This window comes from Brachypodium distachyon, chromosome 2, assembly GCF_000005505.3.
Source record: "Brachypodium distachyon strain Bd21 chromosome 2, Brachypodium_distachyon_v3.0, whole genome shotgun sequence".
Lineage (NCBI taxonomy): Eukaryota > Viridiplantae > Streptophyta > Magnoliopsida > Poales > Poaceae > Brachypodium > Brachypodium distachyon.
Window position 1 is genome coordinate 69,573 of NC_016132.3, and position 26,204 is coordinate 95,776.

The 26,204-nt window shown below is 42.6% G+C and overlaps 4 protein-coding genes and 1 long non-coding RNA gene across 7 annotated transcripts; 2 read left to right on the top strand and 3 right to left on the bottom strand.

Moving 5' to 3' along the window:
• Positions 1 to 7: 7 nt before the first annotated feature.
• LOC100824671 (protein Hook homolog 3) lies at positions 8 to 8,713 on the bottom strand. Of its 2 annotated transcripts, none has more exons than XM_003565161.4 (18): positions 8,433 to 8,711; positions 7,780 to 7,989; positions 7,581 to 7,676; positions 7,362 to 7,414; positions 6,684 to 6,780; positions 5,832 to 5,905; positions 5,408 to 5,525; positions 4,844 to 4,954; positions 4,344 to 4,420; positions 3,553 to 3,619; positions 2,339 to 2,404; positions 1,944 to 2,051; positions 1,683 to 1,813; positions 1,517 to 1,583; positions 1,352 to 1,419; positions 1,147 to 1,240; positions 865 to 935; positions 8 to 706 (listed from the first exon to the last, which is right to left on the bottom strand). In XM_003565161.4, the coding sequence occupies exons 1-18, from the start codon at positions 8,583 to 8,585 to the stop codon at positions 340 to 342; spliced, it is 2,028 nt and encodes a 675-aa protein (XP_003565209.1). In that variant the 5' UTR covers positions 8,586 to 8,711; the 3' UTR covers positions 8 to 339. The 2 variants fall into 2 exon arrangements, with proteins under 2 accessions (XP_003565209.1, XP_010230322.1); XM_010232020.3 differs by having other exon boundaries at positions 563 to 761; positions 8,433 to 8,713.
• Positions 8,714 to 9,400: 687 nt separating this feature from the next.
• LOC100842128 (serine/arginine-rich splicing factor RS2Z32) lies at positions 9,401 to 12,520 on the bottom strand. Of its 2 annotated transcripts, XM_003567915.4 has the most exons (7): positions 12,354 to 12,520; positions 11,855 to 11,971; positions 11,176 to 11,215; positions 10,971 to 11,066; positions 10,636 to 10,856; positions 10,474 to 10,563; positions 9,401 to 10,005 (listed from the first exon to the last, which is right to left on the bottom strand). In XM_003567915.4, the coding sequence occupies exons 2-7, from the start codon at positions 11,968 to 11,970 to the stop codon at positions 9,609 to 9,611; spliced, it is 960 nt and encodes a 319-aa protein (XP_003567963.1). In that variant the 5' UTR covers position 11,971; positions 12,354 to 12,520; the 3' UTR covers positions 9,401 to 9,608. The 2 variants fall into 2 exon arrangements, with proteins under 2 accessions (XP_003567963.1, XP_024315256.1); XM_024459488.1 differs by lacking the exon at positions 12,354 to 12,520 and having other exon boundaries at positions 11,176 to 11,446; positions 11,855 to 11,977.
• A 7,743-nt stretch (positions 12,521 to 20,263) lies between these two features.
• Positions 20,264 to 21,233, top strand: LOC100830623 (glycine-rich cell wall structural protein). The gene is made up of 2 exons (XM_003568050.4): positions 20,264 to 20,740; positions 20,824 to 21,233. The coding sequence occupies exons 1-2, from the start codon at positions 20,356 to 20,358 to the stop codon at positions 20,931 to 20,933; spliced, it is 495 nt and encodes a 164-aa protein (XP_003568098.1). The 5' UTR covers positions 20,264 to 20,355; the 3' UTR covers positions 20,934 to 21,233.
• On the bottom strand, positions 21,148 to 21,791 carry LOC112271160. Its single transcript, XR_002964089.1, has 2 exons — positions 21,518 to 21,791; positions 21,148 to 21,426 (listed from the first exon to the last, which is right to left on the bottom strand). It is a non-coding gene; the product is annotated as an uncharacterized LOC112271160 (long non-coding RNA).
• Positions 21,792 to 23,314: 1,523 nt separating this feature from the next.
• LOC100836021 (glycine-rich cell wall structural protein) lies at positions 23,315 to 24,426 on the top strand. The gene is made up of 2 exons (XM_003567979.4): positions 23,315 to 23,857; positions 23,966 to 24,426. Exons 1-2 carry the CDS (start codon positions 23,413 to 23,415, stop codon positions 24,070 to 24,072), a joined length of 552 nt encoding a protein of 183 aa, XP_003568027.1. The 5' UTR covers positions 23,315 to 23,412; the 3' UTR covers positions 24,073 to 24,426.
• Positions 24,427 to 26,204: the final 1,778 nt, after the last annotated feature.

The following is a 26,204-nucleotide window of genomic DNA, read 5'->3' on the forward strand; positions in this document are numbered from 1 at the left end:
AAAAATGTTAAGCAACTGCCGATTTAGCCTCTTCCCAGCATATATATTTATTATTTTCATTGTCAAAAGCTCAAACATAAACCTGTACTAGTCTGTTGTACATAGGGAGAAAATGGTTCACTGTTTTCTGTATACACGTCCATGACAAGAACAGACAAATAAAAAATGACTTGTCAACTGTGTACACATTTGCATTTGCATACCTCGTACAGTAAGAATAGAACAATGGACACAATAAAACAACACTATGTACATTCAAGTATCCGGCCGTACGCAGTTTCCAGAAAAAAACCGCACGCCAAGGCAGGCAACGTAGTATACATCTCACATTGTCAATGGTTATTTCGTATTGCTTGATTTGGATATGTCAGCTCTCAGCTCCTCTTCAAGCTCGTCGAACTCCCACCCGCTTATATCTTCCGGGGAGTATCTGTTAGATTTGCCAAATTCTAACTCCAAGTCTGCAAGGTCCAAATCAGGATCCGGAGTCTGCTCGGATTTCACAGGACATTTGGGGGAATCCACAGGCGTAGCTTTAGGCGTCGACGGTGCCTGAACAGGTGAAGAGTTCGATTCAGATCGCTCCTTTGTCGGAACCTTCGCTCTACGGACTTCAATATCTAGTGTCGGCCTTTCTATAGACTCGAATGCCTCTCTCAGTTTCTCTATCTCTGAAAATAAGTTCCTGATCTCTGGATCATCTTTCCTGAAAAGAATAGAAAATTAAAGAAAATAAGTTCCTGATCTCTGGATCATCTTTCCTGGAAAGAATAGAAAATTAAAGAAAATAAGACATCCCGGTTGCAGGGATTACAAACTTCACAAGCACACCAAAGAATATACGTTTGCAAAGTTGGGCAGTACCTCGAACTAGCTCCTTGCTCAGAATAAAACAGCTTCTTCATGTGATCAGTTATGCTGAAGGCAATTACAATCTGAAAACATCGCAACATTCCTAAGCAAAACTGAACAGGCTGAAGATCATATCTGTTCATGATGTGATTTATACTGTACAACTAACTTCAATTTTGGCCAAACAAACACACACAAATATTTAAAGAGGTCGATTAGCTTAACAACAATCAATTAGCAGCTCAATCTTAAAACCAGGCAATCAAAATTCAACAGTGGGAACTCGGTACGAACCTTCTTTTCAGTTTCCAAATATTCCTCCTCAAGGGATTTCTGTGGGCTTGTCTTTTCTGATATCTCTTCATCTTCAAGTTCTGTTGACTCATCCCTACAATATTTCGTTCAAACCAAATAATGGCAAAAGTCATTAGGACCTATTGTTTTGGTGGAAAAGAATTCCATAAGTATATGGAAGACTTAGAAAAAACAATTGAACAACCTTGAATTCAAGACTGCCAAATTATCCACGTATGTGTGGATCCGCTCAATTGACGGGTTTAGAACTTCCTGTCAAAGACAGAAGATACATACAAAACAGTGAAGATATATTCAAATAGTATAGTGCGTTTGTTACAAATGCAATGAGGCTTTTATATCCAAGTACCTTGAATGTAGAAAGGTGAAATTTCGTCAGCTTCATAAAATTGCCTGTGCATCTCTCTAGCTCATCACTATGGTCATAAACCAAAAAAGGGCTGAATTGGTTAGAGGGGATGATAGGATAAAATGGTGGCAATCATAGGCTAGTATGACCATAAATCACTACGTACTTGGTTTTCTTTTCTTTCTGTTCATCATATGACGACTGAAGCTGCCATGTATCCTCGAGGAAATTGATCCAAGTTTTTACTACACCAGCCTCCACATTACAAGAGGCAATACTTTTTGAAAGTTCAGTTTCCTGATTAAATGCCAGCAAAGAAAACAAAATATTAAGCTCATCAGTACTTTCACACAAACAGCGACCATCAACCTCATGAGATATTACTGGAAGAAAACAAAAAGTCGGTCAATCAGAGAAGTAGCAGCACCTTTGCTTTTAAACTAAAGATCATCTGATTGTTTGCTTCATCAAATTGATCCCTCTCTTCCCTCGTTACCTTGAGCCGCCCAACAGCAGAATTCAGCGAAATGTTAACCTGTTGGAGAAATGTAGTAAAGGACCTCAAAATCAAAACAAACTATTTTTATAAAAATAATAACAGGACTCCAGTAGGGAGAAAACTGGCACTTGACAACGTGCCTCCCCCAGTATACACTATATAGATATAAATAATGAGATCGATACAGGACAGCAGGATTTTAATGAAAAAGATAAATATTCCATGGCGTGGGGGTGTTCATGTGATCATGTCCATGTCCAATATAGGACAAGAAGTCAGCACGAAAATAATAATACAGGAAGGTCTTACTAAGGAAAAAGTACCTTCTTCAACTGAGCCTCGAGTTCATCCCTTTGCTTCTCCAATTCAGAAATCTCAGCAGTTAACTCCTATATCAGTGACACATTAAAAATGTATTTGGAGCATCAGCAGAATATACAGCAAAGCAATATTTATCCATGCATTCATTTTATAACATCTGTGTGCCATGTGTGAATTGGCATGAGAACTGCTTAGAATCCACAAATATAGGCAGATGTCCTAATAGCCCTGTAAGAAAAAGGTTGGGCTCAACAAGCTACTCGAACTCAGCTAGAACCAGACTCAATTCAAGATTGGCTCAAGCTCAGAATTAACTAAGCTTGAGCTATTCGGCAAAGCCAGCTTGCATACTCAAGAGTGACTTCAGTAGTCCATTGTTGGCATAATGCTATCTCACTCCAACAGCCCAAAGTCTGTGCAAATTTCACTTCCCCTGACCAAGTTGCCTGGCTCACGAGTAACCAGTCAAAAGCCCCACTCCCCAGTCACAAAAGGCGATTGCAATTCAGCCTTAGCAGCCACGAGATCATGTTCCTTCTATCTCCCTCCCCATCCTTCTCGCTGTCCTCTCCAATTGATATGTGTCCAGTGAGGTGTGGCAATGGTGGGATCTGACCCAATATTCAATGCCACCATTGCCAGCAGCACAGGCCACAGTGCCAAATGGTATACAACACAGTTCTTGGAATTTATGGATTTCTAGGAATGTAATCTCTTTGATACACTTGTCCAAGAGCTGGTAATTCCTTGAGCAACCATTTATGTGTCTAACCCGTTGATTTGGAGTGAATTTTCTCCTTAAAATCAATGGAAATGATAGGACTGTGAAATGAGCTAAGCTCGGAGTCGGTATAATTTTCTTTAAAAAAATTATATGCATGAGCTCCTTGCCAAGCTTAGCTAGAGTTGTTTGAGTTTTCTTAAGCTGAGCTTGAGCCTAACTCTAAGCTCGAACGCCATCCGTGGCTCGCTCCAGCTTGGAATGGTGGCACGGCCCTACATCCCATCCCAGGGACACTGCACATGCATGATGACTTCCTGACAACAGTTCTTAGATGCAGTTGCCATGAAATAAGAGAAGCTTCAAAAGGTGCATAGCTAAAACCAGGTACTAAATGAAGATCACAATGAATCGTATGTTTTAAAATGTGAGTTCGTGTAGTACAAGGAGTACAGAAACATATTCTACTACCACCATATGAGCTAGGATCCTTACCTTTTCAACTGCACACACTTCGTTCTCCTTTTTGGCACGAAAGTTAAGAGCCTCCTCTTTCTGGCGTCTGACATTATGCACAAAAAAGTTTGAAAGATCACTTCAAAGTCTTTTGTACAATGAATGGATTAGTTCGAAACAAAAGTACACCAAAAAAATCCAGAAAAACATACAACCACAATAGAGAGCAACTTGACAGATACTTTATGGTCTACTCAATAGCGCAGAGAGATTTCATATAGACAAGGAGTTGAGTTATTAATAACTGCGTGTCTGCCGACGTAATTGCAGAGAGCGAAGTCGCTTTTTTGAATGCACAGAAATTCTGAAGATAACTCTCTGCATCCAATGGATCTTCGCAAAAAAAAAAAGATTGAGTAAAAGGATCTTAAGTCTGTGTACTCTTTGTCAATATCCTTTATTTGAATATACTTTACTGTCGGAGACGGTTTCTTTTCAAAAAAAACATGAATCTTAAGTACAGAACTACACACCACATAATGCCACAGTGGATATAGACAAAATAATGTGTGCATACACAAGTGGAATATAGTGCCACTGTAAAAAAAGTGTTAATTTTCAATCAAAGAACTATCAAAACATGAACCAAACGTAAACAATGACACTGTTAGATGTTACTCTAGTTACTCTAGTAAACGAATTCATCCAGAAAAATCATAAACTTGAAAGGATCGTCAATAAGGGAACATGAATTTATCGGTAGAAGATGCTACAAAATACATCAAATGGCATCAAAAGATCCATAGAGATAAATTTTATGGAAGCTCCACCTGTGATCCAAAATACGCTTCTCTGCCTTGGAGGACGAATTAGCAAGGGAAGATGCTAAGACCTTTAATTTGTCCACCTGCAAAGTTTACTACATGATATTGTTATTGCAATCCGTGTCTTTTTTCACCAAGTGTGCATATATAGTAACTTAATGCTGAGTGTCTACCGAGTCAATATAAGAAGTCTAAACTGTACAAAAGGTAATACGGAAGCTGGCACCCTCACCAATGTGACTCGTCGATTCGATTCTTTCACGGATAAATTCCACAGTTGAAATCCCAGAAACAAACAAAAAAAGGTACGAAGCAAGTGTGTAGTATCGAAAGAATGGAAGGTATTCATTCGAGATCTAAAATATCACTAAATGCAGGCAATTAAAACCCACTGTTTTGTTTGTGAACTGTAATGTTTGATCAGTTTCCAAGACTAAATAGCTACTTTTAAAATATGAAGATGTCTAGCTAAAAAATGATTTCGTAAAGATCACATGAATACGTGCCTTTTGGGAGTGAACATCTGGGGAATCCCCAGCACTAATTGTTTTTTTCTTCATTAGCAGATCTTCCATTCTAGAGCAGAACCGGACTTCAGCGAGTGCTTCTTTGAAAGACTGGTCAAAGCAGAGAATTCAGTTAGTGCCTTGCATAGAACTGAGAAACAAAAAACATTGCTGATAGAATGTGAAATGCTAAAACAAATCAAGCATGTGATATTGAACTACTGCTTTTGTTTAGATGAGAACTATTGCCTATTGATGCAACAAACAGATTTAACATGATCAGTGAAACCGCGGTTGGTGCATCTGTTCTGTATAGTCAATTAGTCATTCACATTTGATTTCAGGGAGAATCAATCTGCCAGATGCACTTCTGACCAGCATTCGCTCAATAAGGTGGGGTGAAATAAGAAATTCTACTCCAATGAAATAACTGAAGTTCTCAAGCTAATCCCATATGTGTACGCACATCACACTGTAGTCCGGTGAGTGACGACTAAGCTAAATCAAGAAAACTTCTGTGAATATGTAATTACTAATATAATATAAATTTGGCAGAGGCAACACCTCAACGATTGCAAGAGCAGTATTTTCTGAAACTTTTTCAGGGCCTTGAGTTGATTGAACTCGCAATGCCTCCTTTTCATCTAGTTTCTTCCATAATTCTGTGGCTTCAGCATCTATCCTGAAGTGAAATTAACATATTAGAGTAAAAAAAAAAGAACTGCTACTATTTATCTACAAACAGAGGCAAAAGCACCATGGTATCTCTTTTGGGCGCTCCAGATTTTGCAGGTAAAGAAAAATGGAAGGGTCTAATTTGTGATTCCAATTATCGACAGTTTAGTTCACATTTTGAATCAATTACTACAAAAATATATGGGACAAATATAACATCTAATCTCATTACAGCACTTAATATATATCAGATTGTGTAGACAATCGGTAAGAAAACCGGTGTTTGACAGCCAGTCAGTACATTAATGCTCACCTCACAACATCCGCATTCCTCTTTAGTCCTGAAATAGCACTTTGGGTAAACTGAAGCAGCTCTTCGCGTTTCACCTAAATGTGAACATAATATTTTGGCAAGAATCAATTACCCAGAAGTTCACCAACTTGTGCATCACATTCAAATTTGCCCCTAACTGGAAGACGTTAAAAATGCGTAATACTGAACGATGTTATGCTCTCTCTCTCCATAAAAGACAATACCCCTAGTCCGTGACAGTTGAGGAGAAATGCATCACCAAATTCATCACTCTAGTTCTTGTAATAAATCAGTGGTTCAGCACAGTGCCAGAGTATGACTGTTTGGTCACAGCTTATGACACAGTTACAAATGACTGGCCTCACCGTCTATAGTTATTTTTTTGTTCTCGTACTTATTTCGTTAGAAACCTAAAGTCTTCTTAAATAACATCTTTTATTTCCCTTTTGGTAGGAGTTTTGTATGATTATCGCAAAAAGAAATTGATAGCCAATCATGTGCAGGGTAAAACACGGATACACCCTAAAATTGGATAGTGCAAATAAAAAATATAAATGAGTGCTTGCAAAGAAAAGAAGCAAGATATGGTAAAAAAAAATCTACCATGTAAGCAGCAAGCAAGAAATAAATTTTAGATAAGATAGACAAACAAACTCCAGTCACTGGGAAAGAAGACATCTAGATAAAGATGTGACTAGCAGTTGTAGACTACAAGTCAGGCAGTTACAGAGCACAGAGTGAATAATCTCGAATCATCGGTACAAACTACAAATAATTATATTACAATTTTAGCCTTCCACAGGTTTAGTAATTTGCATGGCATAAGAGTATGTAGACAATCAACAAACATACCAGGACTTCATCATGGTAAACCGAGAATGATTTTGCTAAGTCTTGAATACTGCTCATAATCGCGTTATTAATTTCTTTCCCTCCTGTAAGACATAGGCTGGAGGAAATGACAAATAGTTAAAATGGAAAGGGTGTTGAGGTTCAAAAAGAAAAACATTCAGTGTTACAAGAATGTGGTTGTTCAGAATATGCGGGCAACTGTAACTAGCTTAGGCTGCTCCATGGCTACATTAGATCAATTATCAACTGATCATATTTTTCTCAGAAATAATAACGACGTAAGAACCATAAGAGCATAAAGTGTTATCTTAACTGTGTATGTTCAGGAAGAATATACATTACCAACATGGAGAAAACATAAAAGAATCCTATATCCGCACATTGCAAATACTATCTCATAAATAAGCATGAAATCAACTGTCAGCCCTAAAGGATAAAAATAAGCCTTGAAATTTCAAAGCAGTAAGTTCCTCAGGTGTTTCAAGAGATCATGTGCAGTACTCCATTATTCATCTGGACCACTAAACTACTAACATAATTTATATAATGTTGATGCTCTTTTCCCAGTAATGCAGTATTTAAGTAACCGAAGATAGAAGGCCGGTAGATCAATCTGACAGAAAGTTAGCAACATTAACAACCAAACATAAATGTAGATCATGCACACAATATGCTCACCCAAAAATTTCCAAAAGCAGGGAAACCTCTGTTTCGTTTGGAGCTTCCAGAATCTGATCATGACAAAAATTAAAGGTGTTTAGCTTCTATCGGTGGTAAGGACAAACAATAACATTATATAACAGGAAATTCTAGCTGGTTTGTTAAGAAATGAATTACTTAGTCAGATGAAGTACATGGTATCTTGACAGCCAGGATAGCATGGCTGAACCAACTCACCATGGACAATGTAATACCCTCAAGTGCTTGGCTATAGAGAAATACATCTCGGAAGTTCATAGGAGATCCTCCAATGTCAGCGTCATAAAACAAGACCTGCACACGGGAGTAGAAATCAAAAAATATGTAACCAAGGAAGTATAGCAGACAGAGCATGGCTAAAGGACACACGAAGCTAATGTGATGCATAGATGCATACTCTTGCTAATGGTGATTTTGAGGTGTTCGGTTCACTTGAAGGGACATTCTGTGGGACAGCCCCATCCAAACCTCCAAGTGCAGCTTCGATCTCTTGAAGCGCCCTGAGCCAGCGCCTTAGAACCTGAACTCTCTCGTCCCCGCGTGATGAAACCGCCGCCTCTTCCAAGCGCTTCACTGTCTGCTTGACACTTTTGTAGTTTTGAGTGCTCTGCAGATCACATAAAACACATGGATAACTTAGGGAACATTCACCCAGAGTAAAACCATCACGAGGATTCAGGAACATGGCATTTGATGTTCTGAGTACAGTGTATACACACAGCACCAAACCAAACAATCAAAGCCCAAATCCCCAAACTTGCTAGCCTTTCTTCCCCTTTGTGCCAACCCCTCCCAGTCTTGGAACATATGACACTTGCCATAACATGTGGGGCATGAAATCATGCAATTGTTGGGAGATCTCTCAATTCATACACACTGAGCTACTATCAGGACACCCCGGGTGTCATTTAACCTGGCCAGTCTGCATAAAAATCGCGCGTTTCACAAATTTCACAGCTCACCCGGTCGCACTCGCACCTTCGCGGCAGCAAGAAATTCGACAAAATTGAAGGGGTTTCCGGAGCGGGGGTAGGGGTGCGGGGCGCTCACCATGCGATCATTGAGGATTTTGGTGCCCTCGGCGACGGCCTGGCCGGCGTGGTGAGCGACGGCGTCAGCGTAGCCCAGCACGGTGCGGGCGACGCCGCTGCGGCCGCCCGCCTCGACGGCCTTGCTGACCGCGCTCCGCAGCCACGAAGACATCGCGGGATCACGACGGCGACGGCGAGCCGGCGGGGCGGGAGTAGGTGGGTGAGGGGGGCCGCGGGCCGAGGCGCTGTCTGCTCTCTGCTTGTCTTCTTCAGGTAGGGGATTCAGTTGGCTTCAGAGTTTCAACTGAAGGAGAAGAAGGGTTTCGTATGGTTTTCGCTTTCCTGTTTTTTTTTTCCGGTGATAGTTTATTTATTTTCTACGGACCTTTCTTTTTTTCTGTAAAAAACGGCTGTTTCCTTTTTCTAGAGAATGTTTACTGCTCGTTTGGTTGTCTTCGTGGGTAGAAATGAAATGAGATCAAACTTTTGTTTGAGTTTCATTTGGTTGAATTTCAATTTAGATTAAAAAATCATATTTGTTTGTCACATGGATTTATATAATGAGAATGTCTTTTATAGAGAGGAATTGAGACTAGGTATAGTCTATAGATGTGATTCGACGTAATTTTAGATTGAATTTATGTCCTCAATTCTGTATCGACCAAGCCAAACAAGTTTGTTCCTAGAATCCAAACTGAATTTCAAAATTCTAGACCCAAACGATGGGAGACAAATAAATTGCTACCGAACCTCTAGGAGAAAACTAAAAGCTCCATCATGATCACTATACACTATACACCGACGAAATCACACAAAGTGTTTGCACAAACTAGACTAACCTCATAGGTATAGGCTTTGAAAAGCCACGTTAGCCATTCCTCAATAGGCAAATCAAATATATTAAAATGGGAAACATTTTCCCGTCATTTTTCCAGGATAGAATGCAAAGACGACAGTACTTTCCTGCAATACATGATTAGCACAACATTGACGACAGATAACCAGTTCAACACACAAGATTACTCAAAAATGATTCCATGTGCACTTAGTACAACAAACAGATATTATGGTCTACAGGAGTATCAATACCAAATAGAGTACACACTGAAAATCAAATCCATACAGCCATACAGGCAAGTCTTTCTTCAACATGTTTGCAAAGTTTCATGAACACAGCGAGCATTTGATCCATCCATTAACCCCCACCAGGGGATGCACTTCCACCGGGCGAAGCGCGGTGGTTGCCATTGTCTTCATCATCTCTTGGGCTAGGGCTACGACCATTGGCAGCTGGACTGACGTCACGGCGCTCACGGTCAGCTGGGCTAGGGCTGTCAGCCCTCATTGGGCTCCTGCTATTTCCCCTTGGTGCAGGGCTCCTGCTGCCATTAGGGGTGGGGCTCCTGGCCCTCCCCTTAGCAGGTGAAGGGCTCCTCACAGGGCTGCGGCTGTCACGGGGGCTCTTCACAGGGCTGCGGCTGTCACAGGGGCTCTTCATAGGGCTGCGGCTGTCACGGGGACTCCTCCTTGGGCTGCGGCTATCACGGGGGCTCCTTGATCTCCTTTCATCCCTCCTTGGAGAAAGTGAGCGGCTATGTAAAGCAAGGGGAATACTGTCAGTGTTTGATACAAATTGTGCACATCATTCTAGGAAAACGTAGCTCAATTGCAACAAAGATCAAACATTTTAATCTAATTTTGTACGTTTGAAAGAGGCATAAAAAAACATATATCCGGTTTTCATGAGATTCTATGAACTATTGCAAAAAAATCAACTAGTTTTAGTTCAAAACAAATTCAGTTAAAACTGTGCCCACAGAAAAGCAATAGGTGAAACTACCTGATGTGATAGAAAACAATACCTAGAGAACAGAATTACCACATCTTTTGAAAAAAATGGAAGGTTTTAGTTTGAAAAAATGTATGAATTGCTACCAGCACTGTGCTTAGACCCCACAGACCGTCACAGCATCATGATTCATGACAGATAAATTATGACGGACAAATCAGCAGAAGACCCCATATTGTCAATTTTTGAAAACTAGGAATGCTCTATATACCTGTAGCTCCTGCTGCGGCTCCTGCTGTAGCTCCTATCACGGACCCTTCCACGGCGAGGAGATGGAGATCTTGAGTAACTTTTCCCACGCCTGCTTTCATAAAGGTGGCTCGCATTAAGATGTGCTCTAGTTAAAATAAAGAAGACACCTCACAGGAAATACCTGAGGTTCTTAGGGCTGTTCTGACAGTCCCTTTCTATGTGGCCACTATCACCACAACGGTAGCACCTGTTTTTCCAGTCACCAGCTTTGCAGTCACGAGCCCAGTGCCCATCAATACCACAGTTAAAGCAGCGGCCAGAACCAGGAGGGGGCCCTCGACCCATATATTCACGGTCACCACCGCGGTCACGGTCACGTGACCCTCCTTGGCCACGTGGAACCTAAAATTATAATCAAGATCATAATTAGACAGGTCAAACAATAACAATGTAAAAGCATCAAAGAACAGATCAAGAAACAGTAGTAAAACAGATTTAAGAAACAATTAAGATTACCCCTTTAGCAAACTCTACAATCATGCGGCTTCCATCAAAGTCACGGCCATCAAGGTTGTACCTTGCATCATCAGCATCCCTGGGATCACTGAACTCCTGCAATATGATACATGGAAGACAAAAGAGTTGACTCATATATGAACAGTGCAGATGAACTCATGATGGATTTAAAAGTTATAAGGAGAAACAAGAGCATTTTACTTACAACAAATGCAAACTCATGCTTCATATCCACATATCGCACTCTGCGCAAATGGTTTCCAGAAACAGTAACACCATCAAGATGCAAGTAGAGAAATGTATCACCAGTCAGAACGAACTAAACACCAGTCATGATTGTGATTTCCAATAAAACAGGACACAGTTTTTATCAAAAGATTCGCCAAAGTCAGCTAGAAACTTTGCGAGAATAGCCACCAATTCCACCAAGGGCACCCTCTCACCATGGACACCGAGGTTGGGTATGCCCCCAAAACCTTCAACAAGATCATCCAAGTTAAAACATGAAGGGCTTGTGGATATTATTTGATTTGTAAGAAAAACAATGGGGAAGAAGAATGTTGAGGGAGCACAAGGTGCTGGTTTTCTTGTATGGAATGGTAGTGCCTCAAAGTAACAGGGTGGATGGCAGTGCCATTGGGTGCAAGAAATTGGAGAGGCGCCTCCGAACTTCTGCTCTACCATGTTATTAGACAAAACAAGCAAAGCACAAACCTATTTGACTCTTATAATAGCACTGACTAATTTGAACCGTTGCCATATCTAACCCTTCAAAATCCAAAGGCGATATAAGAAACTAGACCTTTGGTAGGCAAAGGCAGCTTTGGCAGAATGAATTAGTCCTGCTTGACGAAATTTGAAATGTTTAGGGCCAACTTGCTCACCTCCCATATCTGCCGAAGAGGTCTTCCAGGTCCCTGGACCGGGTACGCGAGGAGAGACGACCCACGTACAGCCTAGTGTTGCCGCCGTATCGATCGCGCTCATCGTAGCGAGGCATTCTGCACCGTAACGAACAGACAAAATGTTTCCATTTACAAGTCCAGCACTAACATCACTGCAAACAAACAGCAAAGCAGTAGCAAAGCAAGCTCCTTTCAACGCAACTAGTCGACTAAACTTTTGTAATTAGAAAAGTATTCAACAATCTGTTTCTATTCCTATACATCTAGATTCTAGAACAGAAGCGGCGACCAATCTAGCACAAGTTGCTCGACACCGCGTTTGCGCCAACCACGGGCGGAGGACCCGGTAGGGCGGCCGCCCCACCTTGATTTTCGCCTCAGTTATGAATTGGGGAAGATGAAACGGGGAGCTAAAGGGCGGAATCCGTTCGTGGGGTGATGGGAGGAGAAACGGTCCGGAGAGAGAGGGGAGATCAACCTGCGGTGGCGGAAGACGAGCCAGGGGGCTGGGGCGCTCGGCAGCGGTGGCGGTGCTGGCGCGAGGAGGACGAGCCACGGAGCGAGCCTGCGAGATCTGATCTGGTCTAGTTGTCCATCGAGTTTTGACTAAGGCCCCCTTTGATTCATGGAGATAGACTGTGGGCGGCTAGGGTTTTCTGGGGGGAGTTTTGATCAACCGTGGGTCGCCCCTGTCCGTTAGATGCAATCCGACGACTGGCGGCACTGCAAAAATGCAGTTGGGCCTTCGGGTGTTAATGGGCCAATTTGGCCGACGGGCTTCCGCCCAGGTTAGGCTAGCCTAGCCCGTGGACTTTTTCGTGCTGGCTGAAGGAAAAAAAAAGAAGACACGCGGTATTTTTTTCCGTTGCGCGCCGCGCGTAAAAAGAAGAAGAAAAATGCTGGGCCGGCCCAGTTTCGGCCGAACTGAAGTTTCTAAACTTTTTTTCTTTATTTCCAGTGCATTTGCCTTATAAAAGGATTATTTAAATATGTTTTTGCACTGTTACTTAATGAAAAATGGCCCGAATTTTCTTGCTAACAGAAATTGGACATTTATTTATTCTGAATAAATTTGAACCAACGAGATACTTTATTTAGAATATTTCATTTGTTTTATGTTGATCATCATTTTAGGCATCACTTAATGATTAAATTCTAATGTTTGAACTTGATGCCTAATTTGAGAATTCAGGTTCTAAAATTAATTCTGACCAAAGCTGTTTTAATTTATGAGTCATTCTCAAAACGTTGATATTGAAAATGTTGTTTGATTATCTAAACAAAATGGATCTAATGAGAATTTTTGTGTAGAGAATTTCAATGCGATGTTTAATGTTAATGACAATTTTAATGCATGTATCATCTTTTTTTATTATTATATGCTAAAATTAATGATGAAAGTCTATGATAATGTTATGTTATGTTATGTAATTTTATTGTTGGTATGGTCATAACTAATGAGTAATGTTGTTGTTATAATTATGGCATTTTCTTAATATGATCATCTCTAATGAGTTGATGTAGTTTAATTGTAAACGAAAATTTTAATTAACGTGTGGTACGGTTTTCCACAACGTATTGTGCGGACTAATAATGTTGAGCTAATATGCTAAAGTATTATGTTGGTGTATTTATGCCTTTTGGCATGCACTTTCTAAGAGGTCATAAAGGCTCATAGTGATGTTGACCAAATTCGATTTAATTCTCTAAATAAGGAAGGTTTTTATGTTTAAGGAATTTTAATGCCTATGTTTAAGGAATTTTAATGCCATCCTTAATATCATGGTCTCATTGTCATTTATTTGGCAACTATCACTCACCAAGTATTGTAATTTCGTTACCACGGATGCAATTTGATATCCAAATATCATTTGTACAAATTTATTATTAATAATACCAATGTCTTTTTCACACTGAGGTCAGTCTCAGTGAGATGTCATTTTATGACTGCTCACGCTAATGTTCAAAATGAATGTTATTTTTGTAACATGTCATTGAAAGGTTAATGATCAGTAACAAGTTATGAATCCATGTGTACAATAACATCATGGATTTCATAATATTATTGTACTATGTTAATGAGGGCTATTAATTTAGCAAATGTTCTTACTGATCATTATCTAATTTTAAGTTTCTCTAGTCAAAACGGAACCAACGGGAAGTTTTGGTTAGAGATTCAATTAATGACCAGATGTTCTTATGTCATATGATAATATTCTGACCAACGTTGATTATTGTCATGTGTCACATGTGAATAAATTAAGTTATTTTCTGTTTTTCTACCCAACGGTGATACAGATTAGAGCAATAATTCAAATCAACATATGGAATCTCCCATAGCTTCTGTCGCTAATGTTGTTGTTTTTTTTGTTTGTTATTATTAATGATGATGACGATGATGTTACGACAGAAAATGGGAGTGAAGTCTTATGTCACATAGATGACATTAATTAATGTTTATATTGGGTATGGGGGAGCAATCCCTAATTCCAAGAATGCTAATGTGAATATTTCTCCTCTATTGAGGACTATTACAATGGCTTCCTATCCTTGGAGCCAAATTTCAGGATATATTTTTTATGTTGATTTGAATTAGGTGTCGCTGTGAATATTGCTGATGCAAATTAAGGAGACAAAGTTGAATTTATACACTAATGTTACGAGATGACTGATGTTATTGTTGTATGCTCCTAGTTAATTACTGGAGGAACTTAATTTGTGTCTCTATAATGGATGGCATTGATTATGTATGTACCAAATGCTAATCTCGCAATGAGGCAGTACAAGTTTTGCCTAAACCGAATGACCTTTGTAATGATTATGTGTGCTATGACACAACTAAAGATATAAGAGAACTCAATAATGAGACCTCATCAAAATTGCGGTTATGTCCACATTTCGAGGGGGAGAATGAAAAGTCTCATTAAATATGGGATAGAAATGATGAATGTCACCAAGTAAGATGGAACCAACGAGAAATCTTACTTGGAGCATGATTTCACCAAGTCTTACTTGGAAAATGAATCACCAAGTCTTACTTGGAGAATGAATATAGAAGTCACGCTCCTTTTATTATGTACTTTAATCCCTCATGAACATTATGAGAATCACACATGAATGTTCAAGTGGCAAGTTTGTCAGTATTATGTGCATTATGATTATATTTCTGACCAACGTTGTTTATAATCATGTGCCAGACTCCATTAAGTTCTTTTCCATCTTCTGCCCAACGGTGTCGTGGATTAGAACTGAAATGCATGTTATCAGGATTTTGGATTTATGTTAACCAAAATAAAGATATCATAGGGACCCTGGAGCCTATGAACATAAATCTTAAGAAGAACTCTGTGAGATCGTTGTTCATGTGCATCAGGTGGATTGAGAATTATGACATCCCTAATGCAACACTTAGTCTTGATTCTCAACAATTTCCTTGTGATAAATAGTGTGTGAACATTCATCTTAGTTTTTTGTTGCCATGCATATAGGATGAAAATTATGATGTCTTTAATTGTATATGGAACTAAGTAAGTTTCCAGAGTGAGTTAAATAAAATGGTGGGCTATAAATAGCTCTACAAAATCAAACGTGACTCTATGAAAATCCTGAAAGGTTCAAACCTAGAATTCTAAATGAAATGCTCATAATAAAGAAAGAATAAGTTAACGTATGGCATGTTTAAAGAAATACCATTATGAGCTAGCACAATCGTTGGAACAATGAGATATGGGGGAGTAAGTTTCACCACTTTACGTAGATGAAATCTTATTGGCAGACCAATAAGTTTCCATCTTTTAATTATGAGATAAAAAATCTTTGTGATCCTCATACTTTTCTTGTATTGAGATTCATCAAGTCGAAGGTCCAAGAGGAGTATATAAGTCATATTATGATGACATACATCGGCAGAGTACAAAAGAGAAACGTTATGCACTAGTACTCTGTCTCACCTGCTAATAAAGTTAGGGGCAATAAAGTTGGATATTTCAATGTCCAAGGGACCATTTGAAACTGATCAGATAATGTCGATTCCTATCGCTTCAGCTGTTAGAAGCCATATGTATTTAAGTAGATATGAATGGCCCCTAACTCTGATCGGGATAATTGGCAAATTTACATAATGAATCCAGAACAGGACCACTGGAAAAGCCGTTGAAAATGCTTGCGGTGTACGCAAGAAAATAAAAGTCAACATGCACAATAACAAGAAGTCTGGTAACCTCCATATCGTGGGCTATCTAGACATTGCTTTAGCGTGGTGTGTGGATATTAAGGTTTCCACGTTATGTTACATCCTCACCCTCGCTAATGGTGGAGCTAAATCGTGGAAAAGCTCCGAAGGACACTCATGGCATCAATAATGATGCGAACTATTTTATGGCATGTTATGAGGCTACTTAGAGGTTGTATGTCGAAAGTATTTTCCCAAAACCAAAGTGGTAGACAACATCCCAAAACCACTTGATACTGCGATAATGAACACGCAGTTTTCTATGCGAGTAACAACAAGTCAAATGGTGTTTTGCCAAAACCATTGACAATATGTTTCATGTTGTGAAAGATATAATTCAGAATCAAACCAATAATGTTAAGCATAAGTATGACAATTATGCTTTTGGATCCACTAACTAAAGGCTTACCACCCAGTATTTTTGTAAGCATGTTGCCGGCATGGGACTACTGGAAGCCTATTGATCTTGGAATTTTGGGGACCGCTAAAAGAAACCACTCCCAATAAGAAAAATGTTATCTTTTGAAACAGGCTGATATACTATAAGTATTGAGTTTCAGAGGCATTTCATCGGTCATTGTAACCCTTACTTTGGTACATTATTCCTGTGGAAAAGGACAAATGAAAATAAACCTAATGATAAAGGGGGAGAATGTTGGTTGTTCTGGTTTAACCATCGGAATAAATGCCCCTAAATCACGCCCGTAATTAAGGACGTTGATTTAGGCCGTTGATGAGGGAAGTGCCAGAACCAACATTCATGGCATTAACCCCATTAATCACGCCCTGATCGGGGGCACTAACCAACTAACGGTTTCGGTCCCCTGTAGTGCAGCGCCATATAAAAAGGAAAGTTGGCCCCTCGCTTGGCTCTCTGGTTGACATGAGATCTCAACAGACCAAACACAAGAATACAAGCCCTACCGATCTAGGGAGCGCTGAAGCTGCAGGAAGGCCGTCGACCACGACGTCAACTTTGGTAGCCGATCAATGCCGGTAGCGGCCAGAGCGACGACGCTATCTCCATCCTACGGCAACGCCTACTGCAACTACGATCATGGCATCATCTTCCTGTAAGAACAACTCTAACCCCACTATCTTAGTGCTCTAAATATGACTAGTGTATGAAATTGTTAATCCTAATGTTGCTCAAAATCTAACAATGGTATCAGAGCCATCACTAGTCGTTAGAGTCTAATTTTGGGTTAAGGGTTTAATCCGATTAGTGCTAATTAATTTTGATCAAGTCTAGGTTAATGTTTGATTAGCACAAATCATGCGGCGGTGGATACGGCCAGCAGGGGCACGGTGTGGAGACCGTGCGAGAGTAGTTTCAATGTGGTACTTTGTTGACAACGTAGTGAAATGGCAGCATTTAGCCTAGGCTGCAGCATGACACCTCTAATTGGAATCGTGGCTCTAGTACAACTCTTGTGCCGGTGGCCGAACCACGTATTTTATTTATGTCTGTACAAGGCCGGGTGGGGTTGAGACAAAAAAAAAACAGGTGTATATATGTTTTTTCAGTGGGAAACAAAACATACCATTATATAGGATCAAAAGGATGTAAGTACGGGATCAGGTGCTTTATATACTAGATGATGCCCCGCGTGTTGCTGCGGAATTGTTAAGACGTATCTTTATAAAGTAACAATAAAACAAACAAAGTAAAACTATGATTAGCTAAAAAGAGAACAAAGTAAAACTATGATTAGCTAAAAAGAGAACATTCTGCTAAGTGTCTAATGGATTGATATAGGCACACAAAAAATAGTCTTAGGTACGAGGAGTTTCAAGTACAATTAAAGTAATACCACATCAAATTAAAAAATGGATTAGGAAACTTAAATATGCATCAAGGTTACAATTAGACTTAGTTTATTCACGGAAGCCCTTTGTAGGCTTTGTTATTATATCTAAAAGGATAGCTCCCGTGGAAAATCACAATCAATACCAAACAATCACCAGATTTTGGAATTGCACTAAAAATATAACCTTGTGAACATTGGAACTGTATATTACAGTAGAATGGAATAACGTTAATAATGACAGTAACCTATGTATTATAACAGAGCTAACTGAAACATGTTTTGGCTGTGAAGCATGAAAGCTCTTACAACATCAAACTGCACTGAACAACTATATTTTGGAGAAGCATCTCCAAACAAAAGATGATAGGTTACCTTTGCCACCACAAACATGATCACAATCAGAGACTATAAATTTTAATTGCGTGCGGACTTGCTGCCAAGTGTTCACTGTATAGGAATCCGATGGTGTGTGGAGAAATTATAAGATGAGAACATTAAACCGAAGTACTTGCAAGCAAGAACTTATTATCGAAAGTATTGGCCTCCCTTCAAAGCGCTAAACTCACGAATGTGTGTAAGAGAAGGTAGATAAGAAAGAACATGGCACTATTTTGCCAATTCCTGAAGCAAACAAATAAAAAATATTATATAGATGAAAAGTCGCATCGCAAATGGTGATGACGATAACTTATATATCATACCAGCTTCTCGGCTTCTCCAAATGGGCAAAATACAACAGGCAGCAAAAGTTGGTTTTAAATACAAAATGAAGATCAGTTATTCGGACAATTAACAATAACCTATCAAACTATCAACACAGAAAACATTGCATCTGTATCTATCATAAGCTCGGCAAAGGAAGACCATCAATGACTTTGAAATTTCAGCTCTAATATATCTGTGAGAAACTAAAGCTTGAATATATTACATGCTGGAAGCAAATTGCATACTAATAGATGTAAAAAAGGTGCAGTAAAAAAATTAGATCAATGTAATGGGGTATCAATGATTACATTGCAGAAGCATCATGGCAACAAACTGATATTATAGTGGGAAAGCTTAATTGGTAAAGTAAACAAATTATGTCTACCGCCCAAATAAATCCAGGTTAAGTGATAAAGGTACACTGATTAAACTTCTTGTTTGTCCTTTTGACGAACAATTGGTAGGCATCATGCCATTATTAGGCATCAGCTTCATAGATTAAGAAAGAACTCCCGTACCTTCATTCATTTCTCTTCCTTTTGATCATCAAGATAATAAATTATGTACTTCATCAATAATCTTCCAATCTCTGATGTGTGATGGAGGATTTGGGGAAGCCTAGTGCATCATGCAAGCCGGCGGAGCAGTTATGGTTCTCAAGCAAAGTAAGGGATACTTGGGCAGGGGGCTCCATTTCTAAGCCCTCTACTGGCATGGCACCGCACACCGGCCGCTCCCAGCATGGCGGCGCGCAGGCTGCACTCCGCTCATCCGCGGCGAAGACCTCCCTGCGCTCCTTCTCTTCCTGGTCGACGACGGCGGTGCCGATTGGTTCGTAGCCTGGTCACGAATCTTACGGCGAATCTTACATCAGTAACCATGCCCTAAAGCTCGAATAGTTGGGCAACGGCCAACAAAGAAGAAGATGAGCTGAGATGGGCACTTGGGCTAGCGGCAACTACTGAAATTGCTGGAGATATAGGAGGAGGAAGAAGAGGAAGCGGAGGAGGCTGACGATTTGTATTGAATGGTAGCGGGCAGTGGAAGTGGAAAATGAAGGGGAACGGACGGAAAGTTTGTTCTTCTGTATCAGGGCCACGATCGGGGCAGCGCAAGGGAATTGAAAGCACGGGGCACATGGAATCATCGATCGGCTGCACAGGTCCGTGAAGACTGCTGGTGGGCTGGGAACATGGCCCAAGCGCCTGATGTGACCTGTGGGTAGAAGGCGACGTGACCGGCGCACGGTTCGCTGGCGGCACGGCATGGAACGCAACACGGGGGAATAGAAGATGAAAAAAGCGCTGACGTGGACGATGACGTGGATAGGCTGCATGTGCAGCTGCAAAATTTATTGCATTTAGTGAGTTTCAACTTTATAGAGTTATAAAATACGTGGCTGCTGGGGCTGTGACACTAAACCCATTTCAACCGTCAAATATAGTAAAACCGAATCTTGCCCTTAAAATATCATCGGCAAAGATTGAGAGCATAAGAATCGAGCCTATCGTACACACCACTTAGCCCTGCCTGCTGCCGCAGATTCGGCTCGTCGACATACGCGCGAATGGCGGCTCGAGCGTGACATGCACGTCCAAAGCAGAGAAGAGGCCGGCCGGACGGCCGGAGCCGCGGGTATAAAACGGGCCACCGAGCTCGACACGACGAGCAGACCACCGAGAAGCCAAGTCACTCGATCGAACGGCGAAATTAAGTGAACCAAGCAAGCAATCATGGGCGGCGGGCACGACATGCACGGCGGCGGCGGTGGCGTGAAGGGGTTCGTGTCCAGCCTCGTCACCGGCGGGAAAAGCCAGGGCCACGGCTCATGCGGCGGCGGGTACGGCCAGCAGGGGCACGGACCGTACGGCGGCGGCGGCTACGAGCAGGGATACGGACAGCAGGGGCACGGACCGTACGGCGGCGGCGCCCACGGGCAGCAGCCGGGGTACGGCGGGGGCCACGGGCAGCAGCAGCTCGGATACGGTGGCGGCCATGGGCAGCAGCAGCAGCAGCACGGCGCTTACCCTCCGCATGGCGGCTACCAGGCGCCGCACGGGCAGGGCGGCTGCCCGCCGGCGGCTTACCCCATGAGCTCCCACGGGCCGCCTCAGCACGGTAAGAACTACTACTACTACTAATCGTCGTCATCAAGCACGTGCACGAATTTTCCAACTTTTAATTTGATGGTACGCGTGCAGGTTACACGGGATCGTACCACACCGGGCACGGCGCCGGCGGCGGCCATGGCGGGAAGCACAAGGGCGGCGGCATGTTCGGCGGCGGCAAGCACGGCCGCAAGTGGAAGTGAAGAACCGGATAGCCACGCGCCCATCGGTCTAGGCAGGGCAGGCAGCTACGTACGCTAGCTTAATGCCTGTCTTAGCTGAATTAATGGGCCATGCTCCCTCCGTATCATGTATACCTAAATAAAGAGCTAGTAGTACTATGTACGTACGATGGCTTTGCTTGAGCAGCTGGTTACTAATGACTTGTGCCGTACCGTGAGCGTGTGTGCAAAATAAAGGAGTGATGTATGTGTACACTGTACTGTACAGACTACGTACAGAGTCGTTTTATACGCGTGCTGGGTTCATTTCGGCCCAAAACACACATGCATGTTAACCTACAGATACACCAAAAGGAAAAATACACAACTATACTAGACAGTCTGAACTATATGAACACAAATTCACCCCTACAAACAAACCCTCATTCTATACCTCCTCTGTCCCGCGGTCTTCGGCTGAGTTCGACTCCAACAGCGACGTGGAAGCGGGGGAGTTAAAAATGTGAGAAGGTAGCTGGCCACGTCAATACAAATGAACGTCAATTATTTTGAGACGGAGGGAGTAGAAAACAAACAAGCCGATGAGACAGTTGATGAGAAACTACCAACACAATTGTGCAAAACAGAAGACCACCGATGTAGGAACAACCTCCGCGGCATGGGATAGGATGAGTGCGTCCGGCCTCGTCAAATGGCATCACACTCTTCACCCACCTACTCAGCGATCTAGGGGAGCGAACGAGTATCTCAATGAGTGTTGTCACCCTTTTGAAGGGCGTCTGGTTGAAATAACAGAATGGTAACTTGTTTGGTGGAACAAGAAAAACTCAATCACACTCATAATTGTCTCAACAGAACTTGTTTCTTATTGTTTTTGTGTGTGTTGATATTCAGTTGTGGCATCCGACGGTGCGATACCGAAAATGTAGGCTGGATGAATGGTGCAGCGAGAGACATGGGGGGTGACGAACAGGGAGAAGTCGGCAGTGAAGGAGACAAGGGGTGGCGCAGCGGGGCGGCTTGGCCCCTGTCAGCCTCTCAGGCCCAGCTCCACACAATCGTGTCGTGTTCAGACGTTTATGCGCATCCGGCACAGCCCATAAGCAGATAGCTCTCTCCATCCCAAAAGACCGGTCCAATGCAAGGATGACTAATATCCCTTGTAAGCTGCCGGTAGCCCCTTCCACTAGCAAGGTGGGACTAAAGTCACCTGCAACGCTTGGTACCTAACATCACCCCCCCCCCAGGAAGCCCCACAGGCAGGCATGGCAACTTGGCTCTGATACCAATTGTCAGCATTTCCGGCCTAGCTCCACACAATCGTGTCGTGTTCAGATGTTTATGCATATCCGGCACAACCCATAAGCAGAGAGCCCTATTCATTCCAAAAGACCGGTCAAATGGAAAGATTGCTACTCTACCTTATAAGCTGCCCGTAACCCCCTTCCACTAGCGATGTGGGACTAAATTCACTGGCAACGCTTGATACCTAACAGCCCCCCGACAAAAATATTTTTAATGAAAAACTAGTGATGTTTATGAGTAAAAATAGGAAAAATACTAACATTTGTACTTAATTTGCCCCCTCCAATCTTAAACTTCTCCTATTTGCCCCTCCAATCTTAAATCCTGGCTCCGTCCTTGGAAGTCGGCGTGGGGAGGAAGAAGAGGAAGCCTCAAGCTAGCTAAAAGCAGATTATGGAGAACCAAGCTTAACTTGGGTGGTCAGCCCAACAAGGTATGTTGGATGCCCACGAGAGTTCATTCCTGAAAGTTGCATTCTGGTGTCTCGGTATGCGAAAAGTTTAATTAAAAAAAAACAGATTATGCGTGAGTTTATTTTTTCGGTTTTGCTATTGAGAAGTCGTCTGTTTTTTAATTAGATATCAATCGACATGTTAGCCATCGGATCTTAATCCAACGATAGCAAGCGAGAGATGAGAGAATGGAGATGACCCTCTGATCTTAATCTAACGGTTCTGAAACGTCGACTAATATTTAAGGCTCATTTTTTAAAAAACAGACGACTTAGAAATAGCCACACCCTATTTTTTTTTTCTTCGGTGAGAGACAAATATTTGCAGGTGCATTAAAAATGAAGGGGAAATGGGCGTACAGAATCAGGTGCGGCGTGCACTCAACCCATTTCATTTTCGACCGTCAAATATAGTAAAAATTTAAAAAGAATCTTGCCCACAAAATATCGGCAAAGATTGAGGGCATAAGAATCGATCAACCCTATCATGCACCACTGAGCCATGCCGGCCGGGCGTGCAGATTCGACCGGCTTGCCGACGTAGCACACGCGCGCGTGCAGATGGCTCTCCAGCCTACGGGACACGTCGAAAGAAGACGCAGGCACGCAAGCCGTCCGGAGGCGCTATAAAACGGGTCTCGGCACACCGGGCAAAATCACTCGAACAGACTTACACACAGATCACAGCTCCTCGTAAGTGATCATCCTTTGATTCGATCGGCGAAAGTAAGTGAGTGAGTAATCATGGGCGGCGGGCACGACATGCACGGCGGCGGCGGCGTGAAGGGGTTCGTGTCCAGCCTGGTCACCGGCGGCAAAGGCCACGGATCATACGGCGGCGGATACGGCCACCAGCAGGGACACGGCTCATACGGCGGTGGACATGGCTACGGATCATCATACGGCGGTGGCCATGGACAACACGGCTACGAGCAGGGGTACGGCCAGCAGCACGGTCATGGGCACGGGTACGAGCACGGCTATGGCGGTGGCCATGGCCAGCACGGGTATGGAGGCCATGGCTACGGCAACGAGCACGGCTACGGCGGCGGCCATGGCCATCAGCAGCAGCACGGATACCCTCCTGTCGCCGCTGGCGCTTACCCTCCGCACGGCGGCTACCAGGCGCACGGCCACGGGCACGGCGGCTACGCGCCGGCGGCGTACCCCTCGCACGGCGCGCAGCACGGTAACATACATACATAGCTAACTGTCATCTCATCAAGCTATATATAGCACCTGCTCCAATTAACCAACTGTGAGTAACTGACGCTCGTGATGATGAACGTGCGTGCAGGTCACATGGGGATGGGGTCGTACCACACGGGGCACGGCGGCTACGGCGGCCATGGCGGGAAGCACAAGGGCATGTTCGGCGGCAAGCACGGCCGCAAGTGGAAGTGAAGAACAGGCCTACACATAAGACATGTATGCCGCCCGTCGACGCGCGAGCCCAGCTAAGGCATGCCTGCCTTAGTTGAACTATTAGTAACCATGCTCAATCCATCCGTACCAGTATCACCTAAATAAAGAGCCACGCTATGCTTGCATGAACCGGTAAAATGACTTGTGTTTGTACCGTGGCTGTGTACAAAACAAAGTTATGCTGTATGTCTACTCCATGATTAAACAAAATGCAAAGGTATATGTACCGAACCCGGCCTGTGTTGTGTGCACGGATTGCAGAGGAAAATCTTGTAAACGCATGGCATCATCACCCGGCCACCAGCCGCTTTATACAAAACGGCATTTCGTTTCGATGACCGAATCAGCCCATCTCATTTCGGCCCAAAACACACAACCTGATCTGCTCCGGATTATCTTCCAGAGACCTAACAGGTTCAGAGAGCAGAGCACACGCTTTCCACAGCAACATGGATCCTGACCTTGCCAGAGAAAGAACAAAAGAATTTCCGTGCATTTCCTGTTTTCAGTAAATTGATATTCGGTTGATATTTGATCACATGTTACAACTCCACAAAAAGATAAAACTAGTACAGTACTACTACTGGACAGTTTTTTTTTAAGGAACTTGAGCGGGCAAAATGCCAGCCTGCACCACATTTTATAAAACCAAACCAAAAGCGTTTATGTACAATAGAGGGGCTAGGAATTTACAGAAGAAGAAATTAAAATTACAATCTCATGGCGAGGTGGGACAACATGACGGCCTAGTCCGTCAGAATAGCTTTTTTTTTTTAGAATGACCTGTAACTTTATTCAAACTCGAGAACCATTACAGGTACAAGTATTGGATCATAGACCCAAAAGATTACAAGATAATTCTTATAACTAAGAATTACAACGAAATCTCTCAAAAACATATTCTCCGTGGTATCATTTTTTGCATGATGAAATACTACCAAGCTTCAACATGGAGACTGCAATCAGACTGGAGCGGCAACATAGCCATTCGTATCCCTGCACGAACTTCACTACCTTCAAAGGTTTCAGAAAGCCCCTTGAGTCGTTCATCTAAAAAGATGAGAAGTCATGAGCGTTGAACGTACTTGGGCCAGGGATGATCCCCTAGAAGTACAGGTCATCGAACCGCAAGATCTTCACCAGAACGCCAGAGAAGGATTCCAAAATTCCAAAACATAAAACCAGCAAAAGCACTACGACACACTGACAAAAACTCAACCGATACGTATAAACGAATCTGCGAGTACACAAACCCAAAATCTGTAAGATCGGGTATATGGTGACTAAAATTCTCTTGCTCCGCGGCAACGACCGCTGAGGCACCTCCACAGTAGACAAAGAACCAGAGTACCTTTATTCGAAACGACATCGCAACCTCCGCCATCGCATTGCCGATCAAGACCAAACAATTGATATAAGAGGAATCGAGGTTCCCCTCACCTCGCAGCGCCAAGACTGCGGCCGGAGGCGAGGGGAACTGGCAATCTTCAACGACGGCGGGTGCTAGGGTTTCTCCAGCTGATCGACGGCGGCTATCCGTCAGAATAGCTTTCCGAGGTAAAGAAGAGCAGCGAGAGGCCCAAACTAGTACAGTACTACTACTGGACAGTCTCAACTCGGAACGCAAATTCCTGCCCTGCAGGCAATCCTCGATCTGTATCTAGCTCTTCAAAAGAATCACCATTAGACTACACATATCTCTGCCCGATCGACTATGTATTCCAACTTCCCAATTAGTCCTTCTTTCAGTCCCGCTCCCGCAGGCGCTACATTTGGAGTATGGTTTTCTTTTTCAGTTTGCATTTTTTTGGTATACTCTATAACTGGCCAGACAGGGCTCGCCCAGGATCATACCTCGGCAGCAACCTCCTCTGTCCAAAATTCAGACAACAAAAACATGCAAGTTAACCGCCATTCCACTGTATTGTAATTTGCAGAGAATTCAGAACTCACGATGGGCTCGAACTGGGGTGCCGTCATGTTGGCCTCCAGGTTTCTCAGCACCAGCAAGATCTGCAGTCACTATGTAAAAAAGACGTCGAGTCTGTTGCTCAGAATTCAGTCAATCCATTGTAAGTGGGCAAGCAGAGCAGGGGAAACAAACTTGATGC

What these genes read in the sequence shown, in the direction of transcription:
- LOC100830623 (XM_003568050.4), top strand. Translation starts at nt 20,356, where the DNA reads ATGGGCGGCGGGCACGACATGCACGGCGGCGGCGGTGGCGTGAAGGGG. An exon ending in CCACGGGCCGCCTCAGCACG is followed by an intron (nt 20,741 to 20,823) that starts GTAAGAACTACT and finishes GTACGCGTGCAG; the next exon opens with GTTACACGGGATCGTACCAC.
- LOC100842128 (XM_003567915.4), bottom strand. Translation starts at nt 11,970, where the DNA reads ATGCCTCGCTACGATGAGCGCGATCGATACGGCGGCAACACTAGGCTG. An exon ending in AACAGCCCTAAGAACCTCAG is followed by an intron (nt 10,564 to 10,635) that starts GTATTTCCTGTG and finishes TTATGAAAGCAG; the next exon opens with GCGTGGGAAAAGTTACTCAA. An exon ending in AGCCGCAGCAGGAGCTACAG is followed by an intron (nt 10,006 to 10,473) that starts GTATATAGAGCA and finishes TGCTTTACATAG; the next exon opens with CCGCTCACTTTCTCCAAGGA.
- LOC100836021 (XM_003567979.4), top strand. Translation starts at nt 23,413, where the DNA reads ATGGGCGGCGGGCACGACATGCACGGCGGCGGCGGCGTGAAGGGGTTC. An exon ending in CTCGCACGGCGCGCAGCACG is followed by an intron (nt 23,858 to 23,965) that starts GTAACATACATA and finishes ACGTGCGTGCAG; the next exon opens with GTCACATGGGGATGGGGTCG.
- LOC100824671 (XM_003565161.4), bottom strand. Translation starts at nt 8,585, where the DNA reads ATGTCTTCGTGGCTGCGGAGCGCGGTCAGCAAGGCCGTCGAGGCGGGC. An exon ending in AGGGTATTACATTGTCCATG is followed by an intron (nt 7,415 to 7,580) that starts GTGAGTTGGTTC and finishes TGTCATGATCAG; the next exon opens with ATTCTGGAAGCTCCAAACGA. An exon ending in CAGAAAGAAAAGAAAACCAA is followed by an intron (nt 1,584 to 1,682) that starts GTACGTAGTGAT and finishes TTATGACCATAG; the next exon opens with TGATGAGCTAGAGAGATGCA.